Source organism: Bubalus kerabau, chromosome 8 (genome assembly GCF_029407905.1).
Source record: "Bubalus kerabau isolate K-KA32 ecotype Philippines breed swamp buffalo chromosome 8, PCC_UOA_SB_1v2, whole genome shotgun sequence".
NCBI lineage: Eukaryota > Metazoa > Chordata > Mammalia > Artiodactyla > Bovidae > Bubalus > Bubalus kerabau.
Window position 1 is genome coordinate 47486888 of NC_073631.1, and position 23309 is coordinate 47510196.

Sequence of the window (23309 nt, forward strand, 5' to 3'; positions counted from 1 at the left end):
TTTTCTGCTTCTGTTAGGTCCATACCATTTCTGTCCTTTATTGAGCCCATCTTTGCATGAAATGTTCCTTTGGTATCTCTGATTTTCTTGAAGAGATCCCTAGTCTTTCCCATTCTGTTGTTTTCCTCTATTTCTTTGCATTGATCACCGAAGAAGGCTTTCTTATCTCTTTTTGCTATTCTTTGGAACTCTGCATTCAGATGTTCATATCTTTCCTTTTTTCTTTTGCTTTTCGCTTCTCTTCTTTTCACAGCTATTTCTAAGGCCGCCCCAGACAGCCATAGCTTAAGTTATTTCAGACCATGCAATGAGAACACAGCGGCACCTATACTGCCAGTAATGAGACTACTACTTCAAATGGTATCCAGGGGTGAAGTCTGGAAATCTAAGTTATTTCCCAATTAAAAAATACTCATAGGCACAGTGAACAAGTTAAAAAACAACATACCTCAAAACAAGGCAGAGAACTTCCATTTAAAGACAGATTAGACAGATTAAAGACTTCTGGTTTTTTTGAAGTCAGCTTTTAAGTTCCAGAAAACCCTTAAGTGGAATTTTGTTTTATTAGTTTGAAGACCCATTTAACATCATAGATTTAACTCATTTTCTCTCTCTTGGAAAAAAGATGGAACTGGCATGTAATTATTATCTGCTATTATTATCCAAGTATTGGGTTGGCCAAAAAGTTCATTTGGGTTTTTTAACATTTTCTGGAAAAACCTGAATGAACTTTTTGGCCAACCCAGTACTAAAAAATACCAAAATGAATGAGATGTAAAATTTCCATGAGAAATCACCATTCCAAAAAATGCAGCCAGCTTGCTGTTTACTGGTACAGTTGGAGAGAGGGGGGCCTACCCATTAAATCCATAGAAGAGATAAAGGAGTCGGGCCCAAGTACCACATCACCACCAATCACTCCTGCCCTCACAGGGTCTCCCACTTGCCAGAAAACAACCATCAGTGCCTGCCTCAAGCATGTAAATTAGAACCGTAAGAAAGGGCTGAAAATAACAGTAATATCTGAACATGTCTGCATTTTTGTGGAGGGCATAGGGAAAAGAGCATTATCTCCTTTAGACGTGCCCTCCAAGTGTCCTGAAATATCCACTTTGTTACTTATCTTTCTTGTGCTCAACTGCTCAGTGGTTTCTGACCTTTTGTGGCCCCATGGACTGTAGCCTGTCAGGCTCATCTGTCCATGGAATTTTCCAGGCAAGAATACTGGAGTAGTTGCCACTTCTACTCCAGGTAACATTCTTAAAAGAGCCAAAGTAACACTCAGCCTAGACAAAAGTCACCCTTGATTTTGCAAATGCAACAAGCAAACACAATGATTTTTTGCTCTTTATAGAACATTCTAAGTCTCTATTAAAATATTTTCAAATTGAAATACAGGATAATAAATCAGACTAAGAAGATAGGAAAAGTGGCACTGCTAAGATAGGGACAGGAGGTCACGAAGAGTCAAAGCTGTTAGTTAATCCCAAAACAGATCTGGCACTGTGATCTGCAAAGTGTATCCAAGATTAGCTTAGGGAGAAAGGACTGGTGGCTCACAAATGCATGAAGTCAAAGAGAACTTTTCAAACTTTTGTCAACAACTCAGAGTAAGGAAAAATGTATCACATTCCGAACACATATACACATGAACAGAAGTTTCACAAATACCCACTTGAATAACAGATGTAATACCCTCTGATATTTTCTATTCATGACCCATTAAACTGATTTCATGACCCACTTCTGAGTCATAATTTGCATTTGAAACACACTGGTCCAGAGTAATCAGAGATTAGCTAGAACACTCAAAGACAATGTCAGCATAACAAATTGTGTCCGCGTAACTTGTTCTGAACCATGTGATTTGTAGGCATGCTTCCCCTTAACTCCTGTCTTCTCTTAAAAACTAGAACATTTCCTTATATAGTATATTTTTCAAAATCAGGAAATTAACCTTGATAAAAAGTTAGTTACAGACCTTAAATTTCAATCGTCCTAATATCCTTTAATTCTGATTTGTTAAAATCCGATAACAAAACAAACACACCCCTCCCCTCATGGCATATGAAATGGAAGAACTGCAGTTCTCAGTGGTGTTGAAGTCAGTCAGTCCTAAAAGATTACACCTTCCAGTCCGCTAAATGCTTTATTTTCCAGTCATTCTGCTTGTAGGCCCTAGATCTTGTATATTCCCAGATAGACACAAGGTTAGCATTTTCTACTCAGAAGAATGAAATTTCATTACCTTCAAATCGTTCTGAAGGTGTTGCATTGTCTGCCTGAGGCACCACACCATGTTCTTTCTTAAATTTATCAAAAGCCTTTTTGTTTATGTCATCCTTTTGATGAGGGTCTGAGAAGGGAAAAAAAAATTTTTTTTAATACAGTTCATCTCAGTCTTTCATTAAATCACATAGATTACTTTTAAAATATGTATCTCAGGTAGCAAAGAAACTCATTTGCCAAAAACTAACTCACCAAGTTTTTGAAGGCTCTTTGCTTTGCCAATAACATCTTTGGCGGTTCTCTTAACTCCAGAAGAAGAATGTATGTTCATGTAATTAGCAATAACTTCCCATCTAGAAAAATGGATATAATAATGAGAAGAAAAAAAAAATTCAGAATGATCCTACATTTTTACTGCAGAAGGGTTAGCTATAACATCTAAAGAATTAGCTCTAAATCAGTGCTCTAATTATTACTATTGCCTGGACTTGAGTGTTTAAATCAGCTGTGTATAATCTTGGTTTCAAGTTTGTATAAAATCTTACAGATCATGTAAAAAATCAACAGAAATAAGAGCACACATTTGTGTACACTGCCATTTGGACACATACTTTTAAGCTCCAGGTTGAGGTGGGAAGTAATACAGGAGAATTAAGACTAAAGAGAAACCATGGAACACAAAACCTAGTGCCTAGTATAAGCCACAATGGAATAGGCCAACGTGACAGTCAAGGTTTATGTTTCATGATCCTTAATTTCCTGAGAAACTGATGAAGCATCCTGCTGTATATATGGATCTTTGTATGTGTGCTGGTATAAGCTGTTAAGACTAGCAAGCAGGTTCAAAATGCACTCTGCTTTTTACGTTTTCCACAGTGGCACAGAATTTAGCATCTAGACCCAAGCACATCTTTGGAAACTTGCTGCAATATGCTGCTATTTCAGATGCTTGTCTACATAATCCTGAGGCTCCAGTGAAGAGAAGCTTCATTAGAACCAATACCTTGAATTTGTTCCAGCAGGGAAGAGATTCACAGCTTTAATGAGTAATTGCAGATCATCTTCTGACCAATGTTTACTTCCGTTTCCACCTCCGCCAGCTGACTTCTCTGCATTCTTAGATGCTTGTCGCATACGAGCCTCAGCTTCCTCTTTCTCTTTTCTAATTTGCTCATTTATTTCTTCTATCTACACAAATATCATAGGTTAAGTCAGGGACTTAAAGCATCTTACTACTCTGAGTTCTCTTTCTGGCTGGGCCCCTGTGGTTCTTGACCCTCAGCATCATTCAGACAAGGACCCTACATTGCCCCAGCCAGGCTGCATATCTCTGCTTCAAGGAACCAAGAACCAGCCTCAGCCTAAACTACACTGTATTCCTGTCACATGATAGCTATTTGCTGTGGACACTACTTGTGAAGTCTACAGTCAGTGGGTTACTCACCCACAAGGCAATTTCAAAGCTCTTATCTATCCTCTCTTGCAGATAGTCTCATTTATTCTCTACAAAAAGGTAGCAGCACAGCAAAGTGCCCTTTGTTTAATCTTTAAGTTCTACCTTTTACACTGTCACTTCCAGTGTAGCTTCAAACATGCACAAGTGAAACAACAAAAACAAAAACATGCCTTTACTTGATGTTGCTTCTGCTATCTTGGAGTCATCTTTGACTCATTTTCCCACTTCAGTCCCTTAGAACAAGTCACCAAGTCCCAAACATTTCAGTGATTCCCATTATTACTCATAGTCCAAGTCCTCCAAGTGAGATTCTTACACTAGTCACTTACACTCATCCAATGCCTCTTGTCTACAAATGCCAGATTAATAGCAGTGTTAACCCTGTGCTATTCAAAAGATCTGTGCTTATGGAAACTAGTCATCTTGGTATTCAAATCTGGCTTAATTTGGCTCTACTCTTCTTAACCAACTTAATCTCCCAATCCCCGTCCCTGCCAACTTTGTACTCCTACCTGTATTTTATGGTTCATGCTGCTCCCCTGATCTTAACAATGTCGTCCTTCAAAACTGGCTCAAACCCTTCGCTGAGCTTCCCTGACCACTCCAACCTAGTGTTGGCACTTCCTCTCTAAGCTACAGACGGTATTTACTGGGTGTCCTGCATCTTTTGATCCTTAGGCCTTTTCTCTTTAGTGTAACTGTTCCTGAACTTTGTGGCAACAATAAATAGCGTAAGACTTTCTCCACATCACCTAGGCACAGGGTTATATATAGCAGGTACTAACACTTGTTGCACTGAATTGAATTTCTGGGCCTGTTTCCTCATCTGTAAAATAAAAGGTGTAGACTAGACAGAATAAAAATCTCTTTTGGTTCTAAATGTTATTATCCTACAAAAATTTGCTCAAGGAATTAACACAATTTTTTTTTAACAGTGATTCTGAAAAATCTATGATTAATGTGCTGCTGCTGCTAAGTCACTTCAGTCGTGTCCGACTCTGTGTGACCCCATAGATGGCAGCCCACCAGACTCCCCCGTCCCTGGGATTCTCCAGGCAAGAATACTGGAGTGGGTTGCCATTTCCTTCTCCAGATTAGTGTGCTAGATAACCACAAATCAAACAAATATATATGATAATAAGCATAAATACTTAAATCCAGTTTACATCAACCCAAACAGAAATGAGACGCTTTCTGCCCCTACAGTAACTTCCATGTTAGGTGGGGAAATACTGAGGTGAAAGCAGTACTGAGGCAGAATTAAGTGCTAAATACAGGTAGAAGTGATACGATTACCTGTTTCTCCAGAGCAGCCTTTCCTACTTCTTTAGTAGAAGATGTGAGTGTTTCATTCAAGCACTGTAAACTTAAAAGAAAAAAGGGGATGAAACTTTATCCCAAGCCCAACAGAAGACTTCAACAGCAGCTCTATAGTTATACCTTGCTAATTCAAGCCGATCACAAAGTTTTTCCACTTCTTCCATCATTTTAACACGTTCTGCCTCACTGTCAGAAAAGTGATTCCAGGTCTAGAAGTATAAACACAAACATTTTCATCTTCTATCTACTGGCACTCAAGACATCCATAAACACAATTACAAAGCTTGAAGTTTTTGAGAACTTCTTAGGTTGAACATGTTGCCTTCTGACCACCACCAACCACATTCCCAGGGCACCTCCCAAGGCTCTCCCTGGCCAGCCAGCAATAAAGAGGCATCAGCAAGGATGGAGCAAAACAGAAATGTGATGGTGCAGAGGACTTCTGGATGTTATAAAACAATGATTCCCCACAGAACCACTGAAGAATCAAGAAACTCTTTACAACAAAATCCCTTTGTTAGGCTACCTGTTCTATCTAGTGTGTGCGCCAAACATAAAAAAATAATGTGTTAAGAAACAGGAAGTCCAGCAACACCTGTTGACTAGACATGATACCTAGAATGGAATGTCATGATGTGCCTAGATGAACAAGAATCGGAAGTACTTCTCATGCTTCTTTAAGCTGCCGCTGACACATCTCCCATTCCTCGTTTTTCCTTGCTCCCTTACTCCATGCAACCTGGTGCTAAGGTTCCAATGCTTCTTTTACTGGGACACTTCCCTAGGCTTCCGCTTCCTCTCAGTTCAGTCACTTAGTCATGTACAACTCTTTGTGACCCCATGGACTGCAGCATGCCAGGCTTCCCTGTCGATCACCAACTCCTGGAGCTTACTCATGTCCATCAAATTGGTGATGCCATCCAACCATCTCATCCTCTGTTGTCCCCTTCTCCTCCTGCCTTCAGTCTTTCCCAGCATCAGGGCCTTTCCCAATGAGTCAGTTCTTTGCATCAGGTGGCTGAAGTATTGGAGCTTCAGCCTCAGCGTCAGTCCTTCCAATGAACATTCAGGACTGATTTCCTTTAGAATTGACTGGTTGGATCTCCTCGCAGTCCAAAGGACTCTCAAGAGTCTTCTCCAACACCACAGTTCAAAAGCATCAATTCTTTGGCGCTCAGCTTTCTTTATAGTCCAACTCTCACAACCAAACATGACTAATGGAAAAACCATAGCTTTGACTAGATGGACCTTTGTTGGCAAAGTAATGTTTCTGCATTTTAATATGCTGTCTAAGTTGGTCATAGCTTTTTTTCCAAGGAGCAAGCATCTTTTAATTTCATGGCTGCAATCACCATCTGCAGTGATTTTGGAGCCCAAGAAAATAAAGTCTGTCACTGTTTCTGTTGTTTCCCTATCTATTTGCCATGAAGTAATGAGACCAGATGCCATGATCTTAAGTTTTTTGAATGCTGAGTTTTAAGCCAACTTTTTCACTCTCCTCTTTCATTTTCATCAAGAGGCTCTTCAGTTCTTCTTTGCTTTCTCCCTTAAGAGTGGTATCATCTGCATATGTCAGTTATTGGTATTTCTTCTGGCAATCTTGATTCCAGCTTGTGCTTCACCAAGCCTGGCATTTTGCATGACGTACTCTGCATATAACTTAAATAAGCAAGGTGACAATATATAGCCTTGATGTACTCCTTTCCCAATTTGGAACCATGTCTGTTGTTCCATGTCTGGTTCTAACTATTGCTTCTTGACCTGCATACCGTTTTCTCAGGAAGCAGGTAAGATGGTCTGGTATTCCCATCTCTTTTAGGAATATTCCAGTTTGCTGTGATCCACACCGTCAAGGGCTTTGGCATAGTCAGTAAACAGAAGTAGATGTCTTTCTGGAACTCTCTTGCTTTTTCTATGATCCAACAGATGTTGGCAATTTGATCTCTGGTTCCTCTGCCTTTTCTAAATCCAGCTTGAACATCTGGAAGTTCTTGGTTCATGTTCTGTTGTAGCGTCGCTTGGAGAATTTTGAGCATTACTTTGCTAGCGTGAGAGATGAGTGCAGTTGTGTGGTTGTTTGAACATTCTTTCGCACTGCCTTTCTTTGGGATTGAAATGAAAACTGGCCTTTTCCAGTCCTGTGGCCACTGCTGAGTTTTCCAAATTTGCTGGCATATTGAGTGTAGCACTTTTGCAGCATCATCTTTTAGGATTTAAAATAGCTCAGCTGGAAATCCATCACCTACACTAGCTTTGTTTGTAGTGATGCTTCCTAAGGCCACTTGACTTCACATTCCAGGATGTCTGGCTCTAGGTGAGTGATCACACTATAGTGATTATCTGGGTCATGAAGATCTTTTTTGTATAGTTCTGTGTATTTTTGCCACTTTTCTTAATATCTTCTGCTTCCGTTAGGTCCATACCATTTCTGTCCTTTATTGTTCCCATCTTTGCATGAAGTGTTCCCTTGGTATCTCTAATTTTCTTGAAGAGATCTCTAGTCTTTCCCATTCTATTGTTTTCCTCTTTCTTTGCATTGATCACTAAGGAAGGCTTTCTTATCTCTCCTTGCTATTTAGAACTCTGCATTCAGATGAGTATATCTTTCCTTTTACCCTCTGCCTTTCGCTTCTCTTCTTTTCTCAGCTATTTGTAAGGCCTCCTCAGACAACCATTTTGCCTTTTCTTTTTCTTGGGGATGGTCCTGATCACTGCTTTCTGTACAATGTTAAGAACCTCTGTCCATAGTTCTTCAGGCACTCTGTCTATCAGATCTAATCCCTTGAATCTATTTGTCACATCCACTATATAATCATAAGGGATTTGATTTAGATCATACCCGAATGGTCTAGTGGTTTTCCCTGTGTGTGTATAGCTGCTCAGTCGTGTCTGACTCTTCGTGATCCCATGGACTATAGCTCACCAGGTTCCTCTGTCTGTGGGATTCTCCGGGCAAGAATACTGGAGTGGGTTGCCATTTCCTTCTCCATTTAAGTGTGAACTGTGCAATAAGGAATTCATGATCTGATCCACAGTCAGCTCCGAGTCTTTTTTTCACTGACCTTCTCCATCTTCGGCTGCAAGGAATATAATCAATCTGATTTTGGTATTGACCATATGGTTATGTACATGTGTAGAGATGTCTCTTGTGTTGTTGGAAGATGGTGTTTGCTACGACCAGTGCATTCTCTTAGCAAAACTCTGTTAGCCTTTGCCCTCCTTCATTTTGTACTCCAAGACCAAACTTGCCTGGTACTCCAGGTACCTCTTGACTTCCTACTTTTGTATTTCAGTTCCCTATGATGCAAAGGACATCTTTTTTGGGTGTTAGCTCTAGAAGCTCTTGTAAGTCATCATAGAACTGTTAAACTTTAGATTCTTTGGCATTAGCAGCTGGGGCTTAGACTTAGGTTACTGTGATACTGAATGGTTTGCCTTGGAAACAGAGATCATTCTGTTATTTTTGAGACTGAACCCAAGTACTGCATTTTGGTCTCTTTTGTTGACTATGACTGTGAGGGTTAGTCTATTTCTTCTAAGGGATTCATGCCCACAGCAGTAGATATAATAGTCACCTGAATTAAATTCACCCATTCCCATCCATTTTATTTAGTTCACTGATTCCTAAAATGTTGACATTCACTCCTGCCATCTCTTGTTTGACCACTTTCAATCTACCTTAATTCATGAACCTAACATTCCAGGTTCCTATGCAATATTGTTCTTTACTGCATCGGACTTTACTTCCAACACCAGTCACATCCACAACTGGGTGGTGTTTTTTCACTTTGGCTCTGTCTCTTCACTCTTTCTGGAGTTATTTCTCTGCTCTTCTCCAGTAGCATATTGGGCACCTACTGACCTGGGGAGTTCATCTTTCAGGGTTGTATCTTTTTGCCTTTTCATATCGTTCATGGGCTTCTCAAGGCAAGAATACTGAAGTAGTTTGCCACTCCCTTCTCCAGTGGAACACGTTTTGTTAGAACTCTCCATTATGATGTGTCCATCTTGGGTGGCCCTACAAGGCATGGCTCATAGTTTCACTGAGTTAGACAAGGCCATGGTCCATGTTATCAGTTTGGTTAATTTTCTGTGATCATGGTTTTTATTCTGTCTTCCCTCTGGTGAATAAGGATAAGAGGCTTATGAAGACAGCTTTCTGACAGGAGATTGACTCGGGGCAGGGCAGGGGGAGACAACTGGGTCTGGTTCTGATGGGCGGGGCTATGCTCAGTCAATTTTTAATCCAATTTTCTGTTGATGGGTGGGACTGTTTCCTCCCTGTTGTTTGTTCCCTCCCTTCAAATGGCAACCCACTCCAGTATTCTTGCCTGGAAAATCCCATGGACGGAGAAGCCTGGTAGGCTATAGCCCATGGAGCTGCAAAGAGTCGGACACGACTGAGCGACTTCACTTTCACTTTCTTCCTTAACACCACCTGTTTGGTACTTTCTCAACCTAGTACTCATCTTTAAGTATTTCAATTGCCTGTTTTCTTATCATTCTCCATCATTAACTAGTGGATCTTGAAAGCAAAGACTGTGTTATTATATTAACATCAGTGCTCCTCTATCCATACCTTAAGTATTGGTGATTGCCAGGGTCTGATCTCTATACTTCTTTATTCTTTCTCCCTGGGAGTCTCATCTACTCTCCACTGAGATGTGGATGACTCTGTGATGATCTTGCTAAACGCCAGACTTGTACCTCAAAACCACCTACTGAGTATCTTTATCTCAGCATGCCCGAAACTGAAATAATTTTTCCTAAGCCCTTTCCTCTTCCTTTGCTTTCTATTTCACTGAGTAATATTATAAACCATCTAATATTCCACTCAAGAAACCAGAACATGTATTACCCCTTATACTTCCTCCAACTTATAATCAGTATTGATACCCAACAGGCAACAGGAGATCTTACCTCCTAAACGTTGGTTCATGTCATCTACCTTTGTCTGTTTCCACCATCTCTACCAGTTTAAGGCCCATCCTCTCACCTGGATTATGCAAAAGACTTTTGTCTCTTGGCCTCTTGTGTTCTCTTGGCATCCTGAGCAAAACTGGCTCAGGATCAGATTTAGACTAGCAATGTCCTTTAAGACCCAACCTCTCCTTCAGCTACTTCTGGTTCATCAAACCTCTTGTATGGATGTGTCAGTGCTCCTTGATCTCTCTCATCTAATCTCATATACACACTGCTTCACCTGACTAAATCCCACTAGATTCAAATATCCTTCCTTAACCACCTGTTTGGTACTTTTTCAACCTGGTACTCATGTTTAAGTTATTTCAATTGCCTGTTTTCTTTTCATTCTCCATCATTAACTAGTGGATTCCTAAAAGCAAAGACTGTGTTTTCATTATATCAACAACATCAGTTGTAACTGCTTGGCACATACTTAGTGCCTATCAGATATCTGATGAGTGAATAAAAGAACTTACGCTGCAAAGGAGCAATAATATAAAGTTACCAAAGGCTAGAACTTTAACCCTCTTTTATGTACCATCTCTAAGAACTTTTAAAATTTTCTATTTTCTAACTAACTTTTAAAGTTTTTGATTCAGTTCTCCTTATGCCAAATCTAACAAGTGCTACATGTGAATGATCTCCTCTCATCTTCATAACTCTTTCTAGGTATTATTTCAGTTACTGTAAAAGTGAGGAAATTGAGACACAAATAGGTTGAGGGAACCTCCTGAGAACCACAGCCAGGACATAGGAAGTAGAGAATGACTTCAAATCTAAGCTGCTAGCCCTGAGTCCATGCTCTCAGTAACTATAATACACTGCATTCTTCTCAATATAATTTTTTAGGTGAAATCTGAGGAAAATATTTCATTTTTTCTATTTAGATTTTCCACTTGTCAAAAGTCTGAAGAGACAGATTGTATTTTTATTAAATGCCTTTCAAAGCCTAGTGATGGGGCAGTTTTAATTTCAGTTTTATTAAGTGAAGATTTAAGATGCCATATATTAGAATACATATTCTAGTGTCTGGAGCCTCTGGACAGTTACATGAAAGAGTTTTCTGTACATAGTAAGCATGAACATATTTGCTGAATTAAACTACAATGGTGTAGTATATGGTGTGGCAATCTCTAGCTTGGAATTTCATTAATTTATCCATTTTATGCTGTGTGATATAAAATAATACTGGCCTCTAACTTTACCAGTTTAAAACGTAAGACTGTCTCTTGGACAAAACTACATTTGAAAACTTTTGGGCCTTTTTAGTTAATATTTTTAGTAAAATCTATTTGAACACAAACTAGCAGCATTGAACTAAATAATATCCCTTTATTTAGACAAAAATGAAAGCTTTTAGATCCTTAAAAGCAACCCATGTTTAACTTCTAAAATAACTTTTTCTGTGATAAAAATTAATTTACACTATTAAAGAAGCAACCAGACAAAACCAATTTGTGGTGCATTCTTAGAATAAATGATCTGGTATCTCCAACTGGGGGAAGGGGGCGAGATAGTGATGGTAGGGGACCTGTGACAGACACAACCAGGAGAAACACAGCTGACACTGTTGCTCTTATTTACATCCTAATTTGAACAATTCAAGTATAAAAAGATGTTAAGATAATCAAGAAGATCTGAATATGGGACATGTATTAAAATAATAAGCTTTTTTCTTTCTGAAGGTTTAAAATCGCAAGATGGTTATTTTAAAAAACAAACAAACAAAACACGACCCTATCAGAGTTGCATACTGAATATGCATGTGTGAAATTTTTAAAAAGTGAATTTTAAAACATTTATGTTTTGAGATAAAATGCAGAGAGTAGTTTAATTATATTTTTATCGTATAGAAATATTTTTAAGTTTAAACAGAAATCTGATTTACTTGTATGTCAAGTGCTTGTTCAGTCAGTCAACCTACCTTGCATAAGTTTCGAAGTTTTTGCCTTTCTTTCTTAATGGCTTTTTTCTGGATATCTTTTTCCTTCTTTGCCAATAATGCTTGTTGTCTAACTTCCTCTTCTTCTTTCTCCTTTGCTAACCGAGCAGCTTCTAATTCAGCTTGTCTTTGCTTTAATAAAATTATTTAGTAATAAAATTAGAATTCTTAAATGCTCTATAACCTTACTAAAAAATACAGTTTTTAGTAACTTATATTACAGAAAGGTAAACATCAACTTATCAAAGACTGAAGGAAAAGCAGATGGTAAAGTTCTACAAAAATTTGTAGAAATGTAAAACAGACATATTAGAAATAAGTGTAGTGTTGAGAAATTTATATGACTTCATATTTTTGCCCAGTAAGAATCTGGTGGTAAAGAAGATCCTTCTGTCAACTGTGCTAAGTGTCATGACTCATTCATAGAAGCACCTAGTTCTCTACTGACAGAGTCAGTGTTTAAAACAGATCTGAAGATTGACAATATTATGAACATTTAAAGTCCAACTTTATCAAATGTCATCTTACTTTCTCTTTAGCCTCTTGCTCCTTTCGTTTTGCGTCTGCTTTTGCTTTCTTTTCTGCTTCTTTCTTGGCTTTTTCCTCTTCCTTAAATTTTTTTATCCTTGGGTCACAGCTATATGCATTATCTACCAAAAAAAAGTTAAATCTTTTGAATGTCTAACATTTAATTAAAGAACTCTAAAAATTCATTTGTTACACTTACCAACTAATGTTCTTATTCTGTTCATTTCTTCTTTTTTCCTTTGGGCCCTTGTTGCTCTGTTCTGCTTTTCAATCCATCTCCTTTCGTCACGGCTATTAAATAGGAAATATTGGAAACAAACTATTGCTTATAGATGGTATAAAAGGAAAATGTAATGCTTTATAAATAAAACTAGTTAAGCAACCAGAAGAAAAAGAATTTGCTGACTTGAGCTTTATTGACAATTTCATAATCATATTTAGCACTATTAAGCTTAACTTGTGAGATGGGATCTCAAAATATCAAAAAACTTATTTAAAATGGATACACAGAAAAATGTGAAAGAAAATACACATGGTGCATTTTTATATCATCACAAATACCAAATAACCAAATAAATGTCTTATCAATGATTTACATACATACCATTCTGCTTTTTCTTTTTCTTCTTCATCTAAATAAGAAAATTCTCTCCAAGAATCAAAATTATACCTAATATAAATAAAAATAAAATAAAGTCAAGCCTAAACAAATGAAAAATATCTTCCTTTTAAAATTAAGTTAGGAGCATTAAATTTTAAGAAACTTTAATGACAAGTGGATGAGTTTAATAGATCCCTCCCCTCTTTTCTGATACTGAAATCACACTGTACTCAAGTCTTTTTCTTCTTCTTTTTAAAATGATGCTGTATTCGGAATGGAAGTCTAAAATACTTATCAGCCTTAAATCAAAATACAGCTTCCTGCTATCTCTTCTGAATATCAGGTTTTACGCTTGACTGGGACTTGGTACAAGTTGTCCCTGCCTTCACCTCCACTAATTTGTCAAGTTTTAAGGTCATCTAGTAATGGTCACTTTACCTGGTTTGTATTCTCCGAAGGTAAGAGCAACTACAACTGACAGAGCTAAATTTGTCATTTCTGTTTTACAGTGATTTTGTTTTCATATTTACCAGATCCTTAATGAGAAAATATAGCACACATAATATGAAAGTAGAAAATGAGTAATATGTATTAAAATTAATGAACCAGTTAGAGACTGCAGTCTTCCTTTGTCATATATTCAAATAACTTTAAAAAATAAATGAAAAATTATTTTTTACTGAATTCAAACGACTCCTTATTTTTCATTTTTTTATTGCTATAGTGTGCTTGACATCTAGAAATCTGGTTGATAGAAAGAGATTGAAAAAACAATCATAATAGCCTAAATATTACATAGGAGATAATACAGCATTCTGTGGAAACTTTGATTTAAGAGAGTCCTCCTTTTGTTCAGTGAAAGTTCTGTGATTTTCCCACCCATCAATTAATTTATAAAAGTCAATCAAGTACTTATTGAATGCTTTTCTTAAAAAATGAAAGCACTGGAGAAACAATGTATTCACTCACCAGAAAGAATAAAATGCATCTACATCTTCAAATGATGAATTCATATCACCAAGTTTAGGGACATTTTTTTTATTTGACCACCTGAAATATTGAAAAAAGGAAAAGCTAAAAACATTTTGTACAAACATTCAACAACTGATTTGTTAAAAAAGTTTTTATCAGTCCCTTACAATCTCCCTGCCCTACGTCCTCCATGACTAAGAGATAGAGCAGAGGGATCAGGAGTGCTGTGATGAGCAATACAGGTGCAGTAAAGGGAGGGCAAGGGGAGGATGGGGGTGCAGAAGAAAACAATGGAACAGTGTTCTAACTCTCAGCTTATCTTTAGTTCTGTAAATTACAAGGTTGTGGAAGATGCCAGGATGGCCAGGAAAAACAGACTCTAGCACCATGTTTCAAGCTCACTTAGTCCTGCAGTACAGGCAGTACAGAAGTGACCTGCAGGCTGAGCCTTTTAAGAAACGTGAATCCTCGGAGGGAATAGATTTCCACCTCCTCATCTCTACCACCTCCCCCTTAAGAATCAGACTTGTAAGTTTAGCACTTCACCCACCATCTCTGAAAGGATCCTGAGACTGCTGTTGACCTGTTTTTCCAACTTGATGCACTGTTCCACACACACATGAATACACTAATTTTTTTTTACAACCTTAATTTTTTTTTTTAAACCACAAAACAAAGGTAAGGAGAAAGGGTGTAGGAAATAGTAGACTGTATCAAACCACTAATCAAAGTGCTTCCCAAACTTAGCTGCTGCTGCTGCTGCTAAGTTGCTTCAGTCGTGTCTGACTCTGTGCGACCACATAGACGGCAGCCCACCAGGCTCCCCCGTCCCTGGGATTCTCTAGGCAAGAACACTGTGAGTGGGTTGCCATTTCCTTCTCCAGTGAATGAAAGTAAAAAGTGAAAGTGAAGTCGCTCAGTTGTGTCTGACTCTTAGCAACCCCATGGACTGTAGCCCACGAGGCTCCTCCATCCATGGGATTTTTCCAGGCAAGAGTACTGGAATGTGTTGCCATTGCCTTCTCCCAAACTTAGCTACCCATCAAAATCGCCTGCGAGCATTAAAAAACCTACAGGCATTCCAAACCACTTAAATTAAAATCTCAGTTTCTCCAGGTGGAACCCAGGCATTAGGAACTGTTCAAGCTCCCCAGCTGACTCCAATATGCAGCTAAGATGTGCTCTGAAGAAACCTTCCAGTGCAGATGGAAGCAAAAAAATGTAGATTACTGGTTCACACAATTTGAAACTGATTTTAATTAAATAAATTACATATGACTTAATCTTAAATATAAATTTACCCTTTGTCAGAGAACCTTATGATAATCAGATGTGCAAAAATAGAATAAAAGTTTTTCCTCAATGAACACTGACCAAATGTTGGTAGTGTGCCTGTTAACAAAGGGGAAGGAGAAAATGGGAAATCACTGTCACCTAAGTATCAGCATCACACTACATAAAGTCAACCACTAGTCTTTCCCCCAAAGGAAATTTAAAAGAAAAATGTCCTGTGAGTTAATTTAACTACAGGAAGGAAGAACTGTTTAGAGAATAAAATAAACAATCATAGTAAGTTCACCAGAGGAGCTCAATATTGTAAAGGAGGAGGAAGAAGAGAACCAAACTATTACCAGAGGAAAAACCCAGAAACTTGGAACTATTAAGAAGCCAGCCAGTAGAGCATTATGATCACAAGGGGATGCCATAACTCACCTGGAATTCCTTTCAAACACTGGGGAAAACACTTCGAAGAAATTGTCCTTTGCTTCACTTTTAGAAGGAACTGAGTTATCAAAAGTAGGGTCTACACTGTTAAATGCTCGTCTTTTCACTGGATCAGATAGCATTTCATAAGCTGAAGAAAAAAAAAATCAAAGGTCACATCACCATAATACTACATTTTTTTCCTTAAAATAATTTTTTGTACTTAAAAGTTGTGTGTGCTTATGGGGAGGGGAGGACTTCAGTAATAGCTTGAGCACTACTGGTTACAACTGGACTTAAAAACTTCTATAAGTATCTCTTCTGGAAAAGAAAGGACAGAACAGTAAACACTCAATCTTGAAGAAAGCATGACTGAGGAAAAAGAAATAGCTAGAAAATTAACTGTTAGATCCCAAGGCTGTTAAAAAAAAAAAAAAAATCAAAGGATCTTTGGCATCCTGAGTACTGTGTAAGAGTGAGCCAATGAAGAGTAAGTTTGAAAAGTGTGTATACAGTTTTTAAAAAATTGGCATCAAAATTAAAAATCACATTTAAGGAAACATTTAGAAATGGTGGTTGCCTCAATTAATCTGCTTATGAGGATATGGCTATGTAAATAGCCATTGACAGCTGTGGGTCCTTGACTAGGATAGAATCAACTTCTTGATTTAAATAAGCAAAATATCTGAGGAACAATTTAATTCCATAAAGTGAAACTGAAAAAGATCTTAGTAGTCTCAACCTTAAACACAGCACTTGTATGAAGTAACTCCAGGATAAGCTTCTCATAAGAATCACCTGCTGATCTTGTTAAAAATGCAGATTCAGATTCAGTAGGTCTGGGGCAGGGCCAAAGCTTCTGCATTTCTGACAAGCTGCATTTCTGGTATTGCTGATGCCGTTGGTTGGGAGAACCTCACTTTATAAAGTGAGGCTCTGGGGGAGATGACCACAAATAACCAGATGTTAACTAAAAATGTTTTTAAATGTTATGGTATAAATGAACTGCAGTATACATAGGAAACCCAATCTAAACAATTAATAAATAATCTTCACTATCAAAAATTCCCAACTCTTGAACGCGCTTTCTTACCTTTAGTTATGCAAGTGAAGTAGTCATTATCTCCTTCTTTTATTGGTTCACCAGCTGCTTTCCGTTTGTCCGGGTGATGTTTTAAAACCATTGCTTTATCTACAAAGATTTAGATAACTTGTCCTTTTAGTCATCAAAATTAAAAAAGATCAGTTAAACAGAGCCATTTTTAAAAGCATAATATTAGTTTAAAAATATTTTCTCCCACAGTAAAACATATGCTTATTAAAAAGAAATTACAGAGAAATAATTTTAGTGTGTGTGTGCGCTCAGTCATGTCCAACTCTGTGCAACCCCATGGACCGCACCCTGCCAGGCTCCTCTGTCCATGGGATTTTCCAGCAAGGTTATTAGAGTGGGTTGCCATTTCCTCCTCCAGGGGATCTTCCTGATCCAGAAACCCAAGTCTCTTGTGTCTCCCACATTGGCAGGCAGATTCACTACCACTGGGCCACCTGAGAAACCCTGAAATAACTAAGAACTGGCCTAAGTGCCAGCACCCAAAAAGACAACTGCCATTAATATTTTGGTGTACTTCCACACAGACTTTTTCCCCCTTAAGCATATACCTTTAAAAATGTATAATCATATTATACATACCAATTTAAGTTGTGATTTTTTTCAACTAAGCATTACAGCAGTTCCATTTTCCAGACATGTGCAAACGCTTCAGAAAATTTTAACAACTACTTAGTACAGTATTTCAAGTAGATTTATCATAACTTATTCAACTATTTCCCTACTACTGAGTATTTACTATAGATTGTTTCCAATTCTTCACTACTATATTTCAATATGAATCATTTTGTACAGAACTATTTTTTCATATTTATGACTCTTTCTTCTCAGTATATACTTAGAGAAGTGTATCAGTGAGTGAAATGTATGAACAAATCTCTTTCTAAAAGTTACACCACTGCAACCCCTATGTTAACATTCTTTTCACCACAACCTCAACAGCACTGGATCCAATCGTTTAAAACACCATTATCACTGGTGCTGAAGATCAAAAAAATTTTTGTGGTTGTTTCTATCTTTCATCCCTTACTTATGGAGTAATAGAGAGCTATCTTAGTTTTTCTTCTTAGTTTGTGAGTCATTTTACAGTGAATAATGGCTAGCTGTTAATATCCATTAAGCATTTAATAGGTGCCAGCACTCTTTATCAATTAATCTTTTCAGTAACTCTCTGAGAAAAGTACTATTAGTTTCTCCATTTTACAGATGAGGAAATAAGGCACAAGGAGGTTAAATAACCACTTACTTTACCTCTATTCAACGTGTCCAAAGTCCTGGCCAAATCAGGCTCCAATCCAGGTAGCCTGACTCCAGAGCCTGTGCTTGTATGCTGCCTCTCCTAGTCCGTTTGATGCTAATGCTCTCCCCAGCTGCTGTGACCATTCTTGTGTTTTTAAAAAACATTCAGTTCATTAATTCATATTTACTGATCATTTCCTTTATATTGTATTCCAGTACTTATAAAGGAGGTCCTTCATTCTTCAGAAGTTTGATATGTTTCTATCTGAGTATCTTCTATGGTCAAAATTGAAAAGCTTATTTAATTTTCAAAGTCTTAACATTATCTAATAATCCTTCCCTTCTCTACTAATTTGTGAGGCTTCCTTTATCTCAGTAAATTTTACCAAGGTCTGTTTCTGGCTACCTATTCTTGTCATGGGATTATCTTTAAAATGACTCTGTCTTTCTAATATATTTGATGGTACCTTTCAGAAACTATTATTTTTGTTTATTTTTCTTGCACTTGGCTACTTAATTCAACACTTATAGTTTTTAGGTAGATCCTGTTACCTACAGCTGCCCTTTTGACTGAGCTGGTAAAGAATCCGCCTGCAATGCACGAGACCTGGGTTTGATCCCTGGGTTGGGAAGCTCCCCTGGAGAAGGGAAAGGCTACCCATTCCAGTATTCTGGCCTAGAGAAGTCCATGGACTGTATGGTCCATGGGGTCACAAAGAGTCGGACACGACTGAGCAACTTTCACTTTCACATATTACCTACAAATAATATATTTCTTTCTTTCTAATAGTTCTCTCTCCTTTAATATCTTAATTCACTGACCCAAACTCCCAAATAGCGTAAAAGTCATTGGCAGACTCCCTCATGGGTTTTTATGAGAATATCACACAGTTAAAAGTTTGTTGGCAGTGAAATCTGAAATATGTGGGAATTAATTATATTTCTTTTTAAAGTTCTATTTATCAAAAAGGAGTGAATATTAAATTGTACTGAATGTACTTTCACTATCTTCTTAGGATATCACATTGATATATTGATAATATTATGTAAAATATAAGCAGATTTAGCTTTGTTAATATATTTCTTAAAAGTAATATTCATTGGCAGTATTCTTTTAACACATTGTTGAATTCATTTTGCTATTAACTGTTTTTGGTATTATTCAATACATTCATGGATGATATTTGTAGTTTTTTTTTTTTTAAAGCCTTTCTGGCCACATTTTAAAAATTAATTAGTTTTAAGATTCACAACAAAATTAAGAGGGTGATTAACAGATCTATAGGCCCTCCGCCCTTCCTTATCAACTCCCCCCACCAGAGCAGTCCATTTGTTATTTTTTTTTCATCTAGCTTTTTTTTTTCTTCAAATTTGGCTGCACCATGTGGCTTGTGGGATCTCAGTTCCCTAACCAGATATCATACCCAGACCCTGGCTATGGAAGTGCTGAGGCCTAACCATTGGACTAGCAGGGAATGCCCACTATTTGCTACAACTGATGACCCTACACTGACACATCATAATCACCTAAAGGCCATGGTTTTCACTCCTGGTGGTGGACATTCTGTGGGTTTGGATGAATGCATGACAACACGTATCCACCATAATATACAGAGTATTTTCACTGCCCCCAAATCCTCTGCGCTCTACCTATTCATCTCTTCTCAATCCCTCAACCCCTGGCAACCAAGAACTTTTCACTGACTTTTCCATAATGTTGCCTTTCAATGCCAGGTTTTCATACTAGGATTACATTAATGGTCATGAAATGAATTGTTCCTAAAACAGTTTATGTTCAGCATGAGAATTTTCAATTCCTTAAGCATTTGAAAAAAAATTCACTTAAGAAATCACCTAGGCCTAAAACATTTTCAGAAGATAATTCTGGGTAACTCTTTCAATTTTTTCAATTCCCAAAAAAAAGCCAATTTTATCAAAAATTTCAAATTCCCTGCATTTAACTGTGGCCTCAGTTAAATATATCTTCTATAACACTTTCTATTCCTTCTGTACTCTACTATGTTTTTCCTTCTTATAAATCCATTTTAAGATATTGTTTTATCTACTTTTTTCCCTCCATCTTCCTCAGTGATATTCTTTTAAATATCTGAATTGAATGTTTTATTTTTTCTCTCCTTTAGAAAAGGTAACAGATGTATCCTCTGGTGGTCCAGTGGTTAAGATTCCACGCTTCCACTGCGAGGGACCTGGGTTCGATTCCTGATCAGAGGACTAAGATGCTACATGCCTTGCAGTGCAGGAAAAAAAAAAAATGGGGGGGTGGGGGTGGGGAGAAGGTAACATGATAGCTTTGCAGGCAATGAACTTCCTGATGGTAGGGCTCTAGCTGCCAAACGTCTGTTCTGATAGTCAGTGATCTTGCTCTCACATCTATTAATACAATTTTTATTTCTGTCCAGGTCCAAGTGTATATATACAAACACTCAAGTCATTTTTTTTTTTTTTTGGTTTGTTGAGTCAGATCTACTTTATTACATAGAATAAAATGTTCATATTTTAAGTACTCCGTTCAAAAGGTTGTGACAATTGTATACAGTTGTTTAACAACCACTCAAAGGAAAATACATATTGTTTTCATCACTCAGAGTTCCCCTTTACCCCCTTTTCCAGTTAAGTCCCACCCCCCACCACTTGGGGCTACCCTTCTGATTTCTCTCATGAGAGATTATGTTTGTAGGCTCTTGGAAGTTCATCTAAATGGAATCATACAGTATGTCTTTGTATCTCACATAATGTTTTAAGATTCACCCCCTTATGTATATCAGCAATTTTTTAAAAACTGCTAAACACTACTCTATTTTATGAATACAAGCAGTTTGCTTATCCATCATCCTGTTGGTGAACATTTGGGTGGCTTCCAGTTTTTGGACACTGTGAATGAGGCTGTTATAAATATTTCTGTACAATATTTCTTTTTATGGCATATTTAGTGATTTTTGTATACATTGCAAGGGTTCAGAAACTTTGATGAATACACTTTTGTTTTTTTGAGCTACAGTTAAAAAAAAACAACAACTGTATTATCAGTTTGTCCACTAACACTCAAGAGGAGACATTTTCACCTTCTAGCTGGTTTAAGAAGAAAAGGAAATTTACTGAAGGTTATTAGGCACCTCACAGGAACTAAGAGTCTGACTATTAGGCCTGGAAGCTTACTAGCCAGAAACAACAATCACATCGTATAGGATAGTTCAGAGATGTGATGACCCCACCATTGTTGGGCACTGCAGGAAGGGAGAACTGGCTTTTCCCACGGCCAGTGCTTGGGGAAAACCATAGCTTCTCTAGTCACCGCTTGGGGCTCTTCCACCCTGGTTGGCAAAACGGATGCTGTGCAGCTCGGCCTAATTCATACTGTTCTCCTTTGAAATGCAAGTGTGTGCTGAGGAGTAAACCCTAATGGCAACCCACTCCAGTATTCTTGCCTGGAAAATTCCATGGACAGAGGAGGCTGGCAGGCTACAGTCCAAGGAGTCACAAAGAGTTGGACACAACTAACCACACGCATGCACACACACATGCCTACAAATATTCTCAAACTCAGCTCTTTATAAATCAGGTAAGTTTTCTTCTTTATTTGCAATTACTGCCTCTGTTACATTTATTTTGACCCATTCTTTAGGGAAATCTGACATCTTTTTATTCTTTCCTTCTGAATCTTGGGAACATTCCTCTAGGCTGTCTGCTTTACTGTTTTCTAATTGTAGTCAGCCTTTGTAATTCTAAACCCTGCTCTCCAGTTTTGAGTTTCCAGGCAATTCTATTTTTTTCTTGAGTCTCTTTCTGCAGTGCCTATGCCGCCCCCGCCTTACCCCAATGCAACATCTTCGTATCGCACTGACAAGGTGGAGTAAGTCTTCTTTCGAACCTCATGATAAAGTCTGAGATAGGCGATGCCTGTTTCTTGCTAATAGTCTGCTCTTAGGCTACACTGTTTTTTCCTTCATTGACGTTTCCACCTAGTCACCTCTAGTCATTTATGTACAGTATACTCTGCCCAAAGGTGGGGCTGAAGGAGGCAAAAGATGTCCTCCAATATTAAAAATGAGATAATGGAGGCCAAAGAACATCTTTCAGTTTGAAAGAGACAAGGGTAATTTTTGAGCAGCTGTTGTGCATGTTTATTGTAATTTCAGACTTCTCTCTCCTCCCTTCCTCACCAAAGACAGTTTCTGGGGTTTTGAAGGTACATTACTAAATGGGCTTTTATTGTACATTCATATTGCTATTATCAGAAAAAGCATCTATGATTTTTTTATATAGAAGTACAGCTGATTTACAATATTGTGTTAGTTTCAGTTTATAGCAAAGTGATTCAGATATATATATATATATTTTCCCCGACTGTTTTCCATTATAGATTATTACAAAAAGTCTCTATTATTTCTAATTTTAAGAGGCATTTTATGAAACAGTTTTCAGCTTAAAATATGAGAATTACTTTTCAAATATTTATTTATATTTATTTGGTTGCAATGGGCCTTAGTTGTGGCCTATGAGATCTTCAGTTGTGCATATCAGATCCAGCTCCCTGACCAGGGATTGAACCCAGGTCTCCTTCACTGGAGCACAGAGTTCTAGCCACTGGACCACCCAGGAAGTCCCCCATGAGAAGTATTTTAAGCTAAAATTATTAAATTTAGAAAATTCAAATCAAAGACTTTAATTTCCAAGCAGAGACTATCAAACCTACATGCATCATTTGCCAGTGTGGCGATTTTTCTTAAAAAAAAAAATGGAAATACTTTTAGTATGCGTACTGTCTCTTGATCCATCATTCAACTTTCCTAGCAATTTATTCTTTTCAGATAATGCAGAAAAGGAAAAAAAAAGACCACTTACTTTATCTACTCGTGAATGAATCCCTAATTTTCATCATAGCCATTCAAAAAGTTTAAAAAATTAAAACTGTCAACAAACTATTAAGTACAAAATATGCTATAAGGATATACTATACATCGCAGGGAATATAATCTATATTTTACAGTAACTATATGGAGAAGGCAATGGCACCCCACTCCAGTACTCTTGCCTGGGGAAGCCCATGGAGGGAGAAGCCTGGTAGGCTGCAGTCCATGGGGTCACGAAGAGTCGGACACAACTGAGCGACTTCACTTTCACTTTTCACTTTCCTGCATTGGAGAAGGAAATGGCAACCCACTCCAGTGTTCTTGCCTGGAGAATCCCAGGGACGGGGGAGCCTGGTGGGCTGCCGTCTATG

General features: G+C 37.7%; 1 protein-coding gene across 8 annotated transcripts in view; it reads right to left on the bottom strand.

The window, feature by feature from the left end:
* The window catches only part of DNAJC2 (DnaJ heat shock protein family (Hsp40) member C2), a 39856-nt gene that overhangs the window by 5611 nt on the left and 10936 nt on the right, over positions 1–23309 (bottom strand). For 4 of the 8 annotated variants that reach the window (XM_055590173.1, XM_055590175.1, XM_055590171.1 and 1 more), the window contains 12 exons: positions 16811–16909; positions 15727–15868; positions 14011–14091; positions 13045–13110; positions 12640–12731; positions 12441–12562; positions 11895–12044; positions 5126–5214; positions 4982–5051; positions 3233–3417; positions 2482–2582; positions 2249–2356 (listed from right to left, as the gene is read on the bottom strand). In XM_055590173.1, coding sequence (XP_055446148.1) covers positions 2249–2356; positions 2482–2582; positions 3233–3417; positions 4982–5051; positions 5126–5214; positions 11895–12044; positions 12441–12562; positions 12640–12731; positions 13045–13110; positions 14011–14091; positions 15727–15868; positions 16811–16909 — 1305 coding nt within the window. Of the gene's footprint in view, positions 1–2248; positions 2357–2481; positions 2583–3232; positions 3418–4981; positions 5052–5125; positions 5215–11894; positions 12045–12440; positions 12563–12639; positions 12732–13044; positions 13111–14010; positions 14092–15726; positions 15869–16515; positions 16742–16810; positions 16910–17118; positions 17262–17410; positions 17890–18079; positions 18431–23309 lie in introns of those variants that run through there. The other 4 variants (XM_055590177.1, XM_055590178.1, XM_055590176.1 and 1 more) reach the window with 4 other exon arrangements.